General features: G+C 39.8%; 1 protein-coding gene across 1 annotated transcript in view; it reads left to right on the plus strand.

Annotated features, from left to right (window-relative positions):
• The window catches only part of sema4gb (sema domain, immunoglobulin domain (Ig), transmembrane domain (TM) and short cytoplasmic domain, (semaphorin) 4Gb), a 34,446-nt gene that overhangs the window by 16,668 nt on the left and 5,630 nt on the right, over positions 1–12,148 (plus strand). Inside the window, exons 7-14 of the mRNA XM_056429220.1 lie at positions 1,182–1,295; positions 1,654–1,808; positions 4,289–4,464; positions 7,245–7,383; positions 7,469–7,691; positions 8,533–8,648; positions 9,229–9,383; positions 11,935–11,996. Of these exons, the coding sequence (XP_056285195.1) occupies positions 1,182–1,295; positions 1,654–1,808; positions 4,289–4,464; positions 7,245–7,383; positions 7,469–7,691; positions 8,533–8,648; positions 9,229–9,383; positions 11,935–11,996 (1,140 nt within the window). The remainder of the gene's footprint in view (positions 1–1,181; positions 1,296–1,653; positions 1,809–4,288; positions 4,465–7,244; positions 7,384–7,468; positions 7,692–8,532; positions 8,649–9,228; positions 9,384–11,934; positions 11,997–12,148) is intronic.

A 12,148-nucleotide genomic window follows, 5' to 3' on the forward strand; every position in this document is an offset into this window, starting at 1 on the left:
AACAAAACATAGTAGAACTAGAATGGGCACTCGGTAGAGCGCATACCTTCGCATTTCACAAGATTGGTCATTGAATTATGAACATTTTGGCATTAGTTGCATGCCAATTGGATAAAAATTGACCGTGCTATGGTAAAAAGAAGATTTTGACCATTTCATGACCTTGACCATGACCTTTGACCCAATTGATCCCAAAATCGAATCAAATGGTCCCCGGATAATAACCAATCATCCCACCAAATTTCATGCGATTCTGTTTAATACTTTATGTGTTATGCGAGTAACACGCATACAAATATAAATAAATATATATAAATAAATAAATACACGGCGATCAAAACATAACCTTCCGCATTTTCAATGCGAAGGTAAAAAGCAGTTGAAATGCATTCATGCATACTGATGGGAACATCTCATAAGGGCACAAAGACAAATCCATTGTTCACACTATTGCAAGAATTTACACTTTCTGTGCCATTCATGTCTATAATGCATCATAAACACATTTATAATGTAATATAATTGCTTTTAGGACTCACACACATTCATCATTATTCATCGCAATAATCATAGCACATGATAAAGCTTTTTATAATGACTTCATCTCAAGTATCATGGTGCCTCATACTGTAATTGCTGACATTTCTTTACATGGAGTATAGTTTATTATAATTTCCATGGTTGTAATACATTATAATATTATATAATGCATCATAAAATAACTGTTATAATGCATTTAAATAAGTTACTCTATTTGGTCCTTGTTTAGTTAATGTACATCTGAAGCTAATGGGAACATCTTTAGTTTTGCATGTATTTGCATTAAAGGATTAAGAGAACTGGTCTGGATACAGCGTTGTCATTGCTATAAAAGTCATTCAGTGGTAAAATAATCCCTCTGATCTTCCTCATCCATGGGAGAAAGTGCAATGGCATTTCCTTTAACCTCCTTTAACCTCGTTCTCATTCACATAAACAGAGGTCGTAAAATCACTCTGGATTCAGCCATTAGAGTATTTTACAACAACTAAGACCTTCTGTTTTAAATACGGGCTAATCAAGTGTTTGCACTGGGAAGTTGCTCTGCACCAAACATTAAGTAAGTTTGCCTGCTTTCATTTCCATCAGATATAACTGTTGTGTCCATGTTTCCTTCCTGTGGTCATCCATCTGTTTATCAGACGGCGAGATGTTCACGGCCTCTCAGTACGAGTTTCGTAGCTCTCCAGACGTGCGGAGAAACTTCCCCTTCCCCACGCTCAGGACAGAGGAGGCCCCCACCCGGTGGCTTCTGGGTAAATACAATCAAACAATGAATACATTTGGCAAACACATTGCATACACTAGTTCCCTTCTCTTCACTTACAGTGAACTACTAAATAGACTAAACCTCATTGCTATTTTTTTACATTTTTAGCTCATCGGATGTTTTGCTGTTACGACAAAAATTGATTGACTCGGAGATTGAAAATAACATTTTAAAAAATTGCACTCCACTGCAGCTCTAACTGGCTTAGATGTGACAATTCAATCATACTTAAAAGCTCCATCTTTGGTTTCCAAGGAGACACTTCCCAGGCTGCTAATGGGTGTGTGTTTGGACGTGTGGATCTGAGTGTTTGTGTGTGTGTGTGTTTGTGTGTGTAAATACAGAGGCAGATTTTGTGGGCTCCGTGCTGCTGAAGGAGAGCTTCAACAGCTCCATTGGGGACGACGACAAGATTTACTTCTTCTTCACGGAGAGGAGCCAGGAGCAGATAGCCTACCCGAGCCAGACCAAGGTGTCCAGGGTGGCCCGAGTCTGCAAGGTCAGAGAGAGCAACCGACCCAAATGCTGTTCACCATAATCCTGTTAACGGTTTCAAAAGTAATTTCCAAAACAGACAAGACTCACGCGCTGCAAGGTCACGGGAAAGAAAGGGTTGAATGAAGGAGGAGAAAAGTTATTTAAACTGCAAAAAGACCCAGTGGGATTATTTGATGCTCGACTACGTCACAGAGTGAAGTGAATGGATTTAAGGAGGCTTTCCGTCCTCGAATCTCCTCAGCTGCCGTTCTTCTCTTCAGTTATTTCGGTGCTGAATGAGCCAATGGTTTGGTGTCTCTCATTTTGTTTTTTCACCGACGGCAGTTCTTTCTGTGCCGCTGTTGCCAGGCAAACTAGAACTACACCAACCGCCACCTCCAATGGCAAACCATCTCCCTCTCTTTATCGCAGACTCGCTCTCTCCCACTCCTCCCCCGCAACTCTCTCCCTTCATTTCACTTGCGATCAGCATCTCTGGTCTAGACAGCATGCCCAGCAACTCCTCTCTCTTCTTCCTCCCCATCGTTTCTTTTAGCCGTGCACGGCGGCGTAATTACCATCGGTCGCAGGTTCTTTCTGAGGGATTAAAAAAGTGCCCAAAAGACTCTGTTGAGCGGCTGAAACCATTAGAAATAAGCAACAAAACGCTGCAGTTGTGTATCACATTTTGCAAGAATATAGAAAAGATTTACAGAGGAAAAGAAAAATGCATGTGAAAGCTGCATATTGAGTCACCACCTGGAACATCCAGCAAATGAATCATGACAAAGTGATCGCAAAAGATGCATTACTTCATTTCTGGATTTCTTTTTTTAGGTCCTTCTGGAGCTTTTTCTCCATAATTTATAGCCCCTTTTTATAAAAACAAAGTAATTGATGCCCAATATTTGGCATCTTGAGAGTGAGAGTAAGTGTATTGAATAGTAACATCAAGGAAAAAAGTGTGGTCTGCATAACGGACAGACTTTTTTGCTATTCAATCCTAAAGACCATTGTTAGTGTGAGGCACACGGATATGTCGACATTCATAAATGATTTGTCTTTATATGGTTCCACGTGTTGTTGCTGCACATTTTCCCCCAGCAAGCTCACAAACAGGCAGTGAAAATCATTTCCGAACTTCCTCAACTTTTTTTTCCCCCCTCGTCCCTTCGACTCAAACTTAAAACTCAAAAAGTTAATCTCGTCAAGATTCTCTCTGCATCCGAAAAAATAAACCATTTCTGGAAATAAGGCCCGGACTCGTCGCCACCTCTCTCCTCATCGACGCCGTGGAGTTGTCAGAGCAGTCGAGGGTGTAATAACTCAGTCTGAACTAGGCCACGGCGGCACATGCAGATGTCGAGCTCGCCCCCAGCGCAGCCTCACTGGCAGATCTGCAGATAGCGAAGGCCCTGGCAGTCGCCTCTGGCCTAAAACCCAGAAGACTTGCCATTTCTGTGCTGCATAACCGGTCGTCCTCCTGTGTTTGTCACTTCCCCGCCAGAGTGCAGTTACTTCCTCTGCCACCATGACCTATTTGCACAGAGAAAGATGTAAATGATATGGAAAACAAGGTCTTTCCAGGAGCACCAATGCCAGGAATCAATACCATTATGACATTATTTAAAATATGCCATTTTGGAGCACCGTATATCGCAAGCAACAAAAAAACAAGCTGCACGAAATCTTTAGAGACCGACTTCCCGTCTGGCTCAAACTGAGTCCATGGTGCAATTTGTGTTAATTTCCCCACAGGCGTAGTTTTTACCCTCCTACGCTCGGACTCTTATTTTCTTGGATTTACGTTGTGGCAGCCGATGACCCAGACGGTACTTTGATTGACATCGATTGTGATCCATCCCTTTCGCTCTTTCCACAATACAAACCTGGGAATACATGCACCGGAACTCAGTTGGATCCATCTTAATGTCTCTGCCAACAACAACTCTGAGATGAGAAGTATTTGTCTGCAGTTCTTCCCCGTGTCACGTGGGGCCGGAAAACGTGTTATTGAGGGAATTTTTTAATGCATTTTTGTTTTCCGTATGCATTTTCTTCTGTGTGTGAGAGGCCGAGGCGCCATAATTCCCATTAACACAGAGAAAAGTAGTCAGTCTCTTTTTATCCTCTCTACTAAATGAGGTGTGCTAAATTACTCTTTTAGGGAGAGACTTCTTGCAGCTTCGCCTCCCAGTGCTACCGAAATGCAATTAGAGCAAATGGGCTAAAGTAGGCACTAACGCTCAGCTCCTGTTTCATAAGACTCTCCTCACTTCCTCCTTCCTCTCGTTATGTGTGTATAGTGATGTGTACATTAGGATTATGTTTGTGGATGGTTATTGTTTCACGGTTATTACAGTCGCATATTAGTGGCCGCTGTGTTTTAAGTGTGAGAGTGAATTTGTGTCATTCTGCGTAAGTGTGTATGGCAGATTACGTCAGCTCCAGTGACTTTATTTAATCCTCCAGTCGTTCATCCGTCGTCTCCTTTGTGTGCAGAATGACTGGGGGGGCCAGAGGACCCTGCAGAGGAAGTGGACCTCCTTCCTCAAGGCCAGAATGGTGTGTTCAGTGCCCGAATACGAGCTGCACCTCAATATCCTGCGCAGTGTGTTCGTCCTGCAGGGTCGGGACGCTCAAAGCAGCATTTTCTATGGCGTCTTTGGCCTGGAATGGTAAGAAACAAAGTCAAATTCTGCTTTTAATACAGACTTTTTTCCCAATTTAAGTAGTTTGAAGATTGGAAATATCATCTTACTCTACTATGTTGTTATGTCAGACATAATCTTTTATTTATTCTATGTCAGCATTATTTTATACACATTTTAACAAAATTCAGCCTGGGAAAACTGGTAAGTTGGGAAAGTTTGGGATCTCCACTAGAGTTTTAAGATGTTGTACATAACATACATATGCAATTCTCCCTCCTACAACCTTCGCCTCTATCTCACAATAATGATACATATATATATATATATGTATATACAGGACTGTCTCAGAAAATTAGAATATTGTGATAAAGTTCTTTATTTTCTGTAATGTAATTAAAAAAACAAAAAAAAAAATGTATTTGATTCATTATTAATCAACTGAAATATTGCAAGCCTTTTATTCTTAATTGCTGATTATGGCTTACAGAGCTTAAAAAAAAAAAATCTAAAAAAAGATTTATATCAAGGCTCAGAAACCCTTGCAGGTGTTTTTGAGTTAATTAGACAATTCAAGATTTTTGTTTAAATTCTAGTATACTTTTTTTTTGATATTTTTCTTAAGCTGTAAGCCATAATCAGCAATAAATCATAATAAAGGCTTGCAATATTTGTTGATTTTTAATGAAAATCAGAATGCATGACATTTTTTTTTTTTAATGCATTACAAAAAAAAAACTCCACTCATCATAATTCTAATTTTCTGAGACAGTCCTGTATATATCTATATATCTATAGATATATATATATATAAGTGAGTGTAATTCTCTCTCCTACAACCTTCGCCTCTATCTCTCAATAATGAGTGGCGTGATGAATTGCATCAACTTGTTTTGAAGTGGCGTGAGCAGCTTGTGAGTACAGAGTATCTCCATAGTCAAACACAGACTTGATGACTGTTTGCAAAGTGCTTTTCTCTCACTAAGGCTTCAGTCTGCACACATTTCTATTTATTTTTCTTTCTCTGCCAGTTGCTAAAGTTTTGAAAGTCAAAACCTTTCTGGACAAGGTTCACAATTTGTATTTTCTTTATATAATAAAGAACAACCATGTTCAATTGATCAAGATGAAAGTGAGGATTCAAGTTCCTCCACAGCAAACTGTGAAAAACATTTACATTAAAAAAGTGATCGCCTTATGCTTATACTGCTGTGAGAGCAATGCATTCTGGGAGTCATAATGCTTGTGTTCCGGATCCAAGCTGATAAATACTGTATATGTTGATTACAATACTTCTCCGATACAATAGAGACACAATAGTGGGATTATTAAAATTTATCACAGCAAATAAGTGTGTGCTTTAATTACAGTAAGCTGCTGTATTATATAGTAGTTATACTGCAGATTGTACACTAGTTTATGACAAAACTGTGAGTAATTTACTGTAATTCTACATTAACAACGTTTTAATGTGTGTAGAAGATTTCCTTTAGCTGGAAACTAACTAAACCATGAAAACAGCCCCAGAACAAAAGAACCGAAAGTATGTGGAAAATATTGCGAGACTTAAACTGAACAAAATTGTAATGGTTGTCATCTTATAAACCTCACAGTAAAACAAATAAAAACAGTTATACTGTAAACTAGACACTCCCTCGTCAATCATCTACATCATTTTAAGAAGAATACAGATCATTTATCATGAAGACACTAAACAATGCAATTTTTAAAAAATACTCTGGTTGCAGCTTCTCCACTTGGGAGATTTATTACCTTTGTAATTAGAATATTTTGGCATTTAGTTGAATGAAATAATCCATTTGCAGACGTCTCCTCAGGCTCTGGAAACTAAAACATGTTCTCTACATTTTACTAAACGACTAAAACAATGTTCAGCACACCATAATAACTGAAGACAGAGAGTTGATATCGAAAAACAGAAGCAGCCACAGCTGACGTGACAATTGTCAGAGGGCGATGGCCACCGGTGGGATATCTGGCGGCGGTGTGTGTGTGTGTGTGTGTGTGTGTGTGTGTGTGTGTGTGTATGTGTGGTTTTGTGCCGATATACCGAGTCACGCTGCATGAAAATGTCCCCAGGGTGCTGCGTTTCTGATGGAGAGGATAGCATGGCAACGGGACGGTAACACGACCCACTTCTCTCGCTTTTTCTTTTCAACTGCTACACTTCCTTTTCGTGGATATTCAATCTCAACCCCTGTCAGCTGCCTCTCTAAAACACACACACACACACACACACCTGTGTGAGTAGTCACCCTGCATTAGACTCAGCGGTGAGTAAGCCCCTGAGCTGGATCGCTCACCGGGCTTGAAGACGGATTCAGGTTTCACTTCGATCTCATTTTCCTCACACTTGAATGCTTTTGAAGGCGCACAATGGACTTTAAAGAACGTGACGCAGACATTCCTCCTCCATTACTAATCTCACCTGTAGGGGTTTAAGAAAAAGAGGTTACCTGACTCCAAACTCATGTTGTCGTAAAGGAATAAAACCACAAAGGGGGCTGCTTCACTCGTGACTCACAGGGAGTGGGGATTGCAGTGCTGTGAGTGTGTTGTTGAGAAACCTGCAACACCATATTTAATATCTGGAGTGGCTGATTGAAGCAGCCACTGGAGGAAGATTACACACCTGTCAATGATGCCACTCTCACATGTCATGTTAAGACAAATTGATAAGATCTAGGGGGATAAAGTCAACTTTTTCTTATGATCTTATGACCTGTGGTAGTTTTAGAACAACATCTTGGTTGCGGTTGCACTTCAGGTAACAACCTGTCTTTCAGGAAGAATATCAAAGCATCTGCTATCTGCCAGTACGCCTTCTCGGATGTGCAGAGGGCGTTCGACGGGCCGTTCATGGAGGTGCAGGACTCAAAGTGGAGGGAGTACACAGGGAAGGTTCCAGAGCCAAGACCGGGATCTGTAAGCTTCGCCTGTTCAAACCAAAGTTAAAGTCTTTAATTTGGGCTCCTCTCTGATCATTTCTCTGCCTCTGATCCCTCCGCAGTGCATAACAGATGTGCACAGGTCCCACGGCATCAACTCATCTCGAGACCTCCCAGACAACGTCCTCACTTTCGTCAGAAGGCACCCGCTGATGGCCAGCCAGGTGCACCCGATAGGCGTGCGCCCACTCATGTTCAAGAGGAGTGTCAACTATGTGAAGATAGTCGTGCACAAGGAGCCGGCGCTGGATGGGAACACTTACACCGTTCTGTTTTTGGGAACTGGTGAGTTTTTACTACTGTGAAGACTGAAAGCAACAGGATGGGCTTGGGGGCATTATTATTATTTATTTTTTTGAGAACATTCTTTTCGGTGAGAAAATCAAAACAAACAATCCTTAAAAAATCATAAATCTTAAGGTACCCCTGCATAGATAAATAATGAATGAATACATAGAGCAACATTGTGTGAGTCTATTCTTTCTTACGTCATAATTCTTTATCCCAGTAATAGAAATTCACCACAATCAACATATTGTGTTTTTTATCGAGATCCACAATAAAATCCTACATTGTCCCTTCCCTACATGCCACAGAAGTCAAATTGTTGAGAGACGCACGATCAACATATTACATCCTACATTGTCCCTTCCCTACGTGGACTCCCTCACTGTTGGTATTTGTCCTCTTCAGTGGATTTGTTGACAATAGGACAAATACAGATTAAACCAATCAGATGTGTGAGCATGAATCGTGACTCCCTCCTCAGTGATTGTGTATATACTTATTGCTTTTTATTATGTTTTAAAAAAAAATGATTTCATGATGAGGCATGTATTATATCCTAACTAGTATGTTTATTGCTTTTTTTAATGATGTTTTTTTGATAACCTTTCTCTCCATTAGTGAAAACTTGTAATATCTGGCCACAGGGACTACAGTTGAAATGTAGCCTTAGCTAAGACTGACACATTTACCCCTGGGTTGATGAATGTGTACGGGCCCTGTTCAAATAAATAAATAAATGAAAATAAAATGAAACACCATCCATTACAGAAACTGGATTGTGTTCCCTGTATTGCCTCCAACGTGTCTTGTTTGACACGCTTGTTTCTTTCCCCCCCAGATGACGGGTGGCTGCACAGAGCCGTCGACATCGCTGGAGAAATGCACATCATGGAAGAGCTGCAGCTGTTTGATAGAGCCCAGCCCGTAGAGAGCATGGTCATCTCCTCTGCTCTGGTGCGTATGTGTGCATGTAGAATTAAACCTTAACACTCTACTCGTGCGTGAGTGATGCAGTTGAAAAACTTTGATGGCTCATAGCCAGGCTAACGATATCATTAACCTTGTATAATTGGAGTGTAAAAATGCTTTTGCTATAGGATGTTGATTTATCAATCGGAATTGGTCAATTATATAGGGAGAAGGGGGTGGGGGGGGAGGTAGACCCAGACCCAGAACCAGGACTACGCAAGGCAGACTTTCAGACCCTGCTGCGATAAAACAAGACATTTTCTCATCCATCCATTCTCATCTGCTTAATCCGGGGTCAGCAGACACAGCAGGCTGAGAATTTTCTCATGGCACTCTTGTAAACACGACCGCCTTTGTCCACAGGGAGCGCCCAACTCAATACAAAATTAAAGTTTGAGGTAGTAGCTTTAAGTTTGTTCTGCTACGACCACAAAAGAGACATTTTCATCAGTAATCGATGATTATCAATGCATCTCAAAGTTTATGCTTTTCGGCTTTAGAAGTCAAAAGAGTAAAAGAAGGAACAGATTAAAAAACAGATTTATCTTTTTTGTTTATTTCGCAGCGGAGCGTCTATGTCGGCTCCCACTCCGGAGTGGTGCAGGTACCGATGTCCGCCTGTCAGAGGTACACTTCCTGTTACGACTGCGTGTTCGCCAGAGATCCGTTCTGCGGCTGGGACGGGAGGGCGTGTGTGGAAATAGCTTCACGTGTACAGAGGTGAAAGGAACACACACACACACACACCTGTACAAACACGTTAGAGGGTTTTATAGAAAGTAGGAAGAAAGTAGACAACAACACACTCACATTTGACAGAAAACAAACCAGACTCTTGCTGAGACGGAATACACTTGCTGTTCTTCATCGTGGATCATCGGAGTCTTTATCTCCCTAAATCCCCTCGGTTTATTCTGCGTTCATTTCTTCTCTGTATGCTGCTGCATGCGATTGGACGAGAGCAAAAACTAAAACTTTCAAAACGTCTGTAAATTATCGTTTGTTTTTTTTTAAAGAGACATTTGTTGACCTTCATTTAGATATAAGACTCACATGTTGCCAAGAAAACACACAAGTGTCATCACCTCCACATTATTAATACGACAGTGGTGAACAGTTCGGAGAAATGATACTGCGATGATTAAATATATCATTATTGTTATACTTCTCTTGAAATTAAACCTGGGAACAGATATGAATAATTTGGACAGTGTACATTTTTGCATTACACAACCTTTATTTCTTTCTTCTGGGCCCCGACAGCAATACCGGAGTTTAATTAATTATTCATACGGCTTATTTTACCTTCCAACAGAATTTCTATGAAGCCTGGTCTAAGACAATGTGGTCGACCTGGATTTATCCCATCTGCTCGTTGAGCTCAGCAGGAGCTTCTTCTGTTTACAACAATTAGGACAACAAACCCTTCGGATTTGAAAACGCACTTTTGTTGAAGCATTTAGGTCGAGTGTAATGGAGCATCTAAAACAGAAGATAAAGAAACATTGATTTTACAGATCATTATGGTAACACTTAAAGTCTCCCTGATAGCATTTAGTAGAATACAAACATTTAATACATTGTAGATATCACACTATAATGTAGTTATAAGCAGCTACATTAACTATGCTGTCATTCATTGTGTGTTCATTCCCACAGGAGGAAATGTAATTGTTAACAAATATACTTTATAATTATTATAGACATTATAATGCGTCATAATATCAAAGGTTGAATTAAATGTAATAATAATGAAAATGTATTACATATTTAGATATAAATGCCACATATGGGATCTTAAGTGTTTTCATAATTTCTATGAAGTTTTTTTGAAAAAAATGTGACACTGCATTACATTACAATTAATAATTAATTAATTACAAAGTAAATAGAGTTGTTCCATTGGTGCACTTTCAGATAATTAAGTCAATTCAATTGCTGTAGAGTATATTCGTCAGTAGTATTTGTCGACAGGCAAATATACAATTATACATCTTTGGAGATTTAAGTAACAAATTGAACAATAATAATGAATAAATATTGACCTGGTTTTAAATTGAGCTTTTCCTGACTATTTCCAAATTACATGAAGTACCTTTAGTAGTTTTCTTTACTTTAGAAAGTAGTCAGTACTAGGAATGTAAGACTGTTGCACATTATATGAAAACATTTGTGTTGCTGATGCATTAATAATTAAGTAGCATTTCAGAGTTTCTATTTTACTATTCTGATGAATAGTTTTATTAATATCAATGGATCATATTTTACAAACTCTCGATGTCAAATCTCAAGTATTAAGTGGCATAAAATACTCAAGTAAAGAACAAATACCTCAGATGTGTACATAAGTGCAGTACCTTTCGAGATATCATATAAATCGTAGATGTCTAAAACCAGGAGGAAAAACCCATCATTAAATAGAAATGTAGAAGTTGTGGCCTGGGGATCCAACTGGACAGACGGGAACCAGTTCACATTATAAACCCCTTCCAAATAAAACAAACTCATACACACACATACATAAATATTACTTTGGCTCACTCTCGCCTGGGTATTGTTTGTGCCCGTCTTCATTCACACTGCATGAGTGAGCTGCAGAGATCTTAATCTCCATTTTGGCAGCAGACACATCTGCCTCTCCTGTGGATTTATTTGGGGAGGAAGCAGCTCGGAGAAAGCTGCCAAAAGAACTGAAGAAGTGGTAGCCTCAATAAATTGTTGTTTTCGATTCATCTTAGTTATTTTGATGGCTTTAAACTGCTCTCTTTTTTTAGTGCAGTGCAGGTTGTTTTTGACCCTGATGATTTGAGCATCGGTGTTTTCTCCCTCCTATAGTGTGTTTCTGTTGCTCTTCGTAATTGCTGCGTGTCGTGGGAGCAATGTACTTGATAAAAGAGATTGTTAATCTCAACGAGGCTTTCCTGGTTAAAGCTACTGCAGGGAACTTTGATTTTGTGTTGATTTTGGCGCCCCCTGTGGACAGGAATGGTAGTGTTTAGAAAACCTCCCATGTTACTGCAGCAGGGTCTTGAGAACAGCCTGGGGTCGGCCCTGCTCTCCCTTCCTGTGGGCATTAAAGGTTCATGGGAATTGAACCCGAAGTCAAGCATAGATATACAAATGTTCTCACTGGTAATCTTGATGGTAATTTAGGTTAAATAGGGGTGTAAGTATTAAATTAAGACTGTTTCATAACTCGTGAGAATTTCCTCAAAGTAACTTTAAAAAAACATTCAACATTTGAACTCAATCTGAAATCCTTTTGTTGCAGGTCAAACTTAACCCAGGATATCCTGAAGGGAATCAGAGGTTGCAAGGAGAACTCAGGAAATGGTAACAACGCACACACATGCACACAATGTACATCCATTATGTAACATGCATCTCTTTTAATAAAAACAAAAGCTCAGTTCTATCTCCCACACACACACAGATCACGAGGTGAAAGAAGTCCAGCACTTATGTTGTTCTTCCTGAAAACTCAA

Source organism: Pseudoliparis swirei, chromosome 13 (assembly GCF_029220125.1).
Source record: "Pseudoliparis swirei isolate HS2019 ecotype Mariana Trench chromosome 13, NWPU_hadal_v1, whole genome shotgun sequence".
Taxonomy (NCBI): domain Eukaryota; kingdom Metazoa; phylum Chordata; class Actinopteri; order Perciformes; family Liparidae; genus Pseudoliparis; species Pseudoliparis swirei.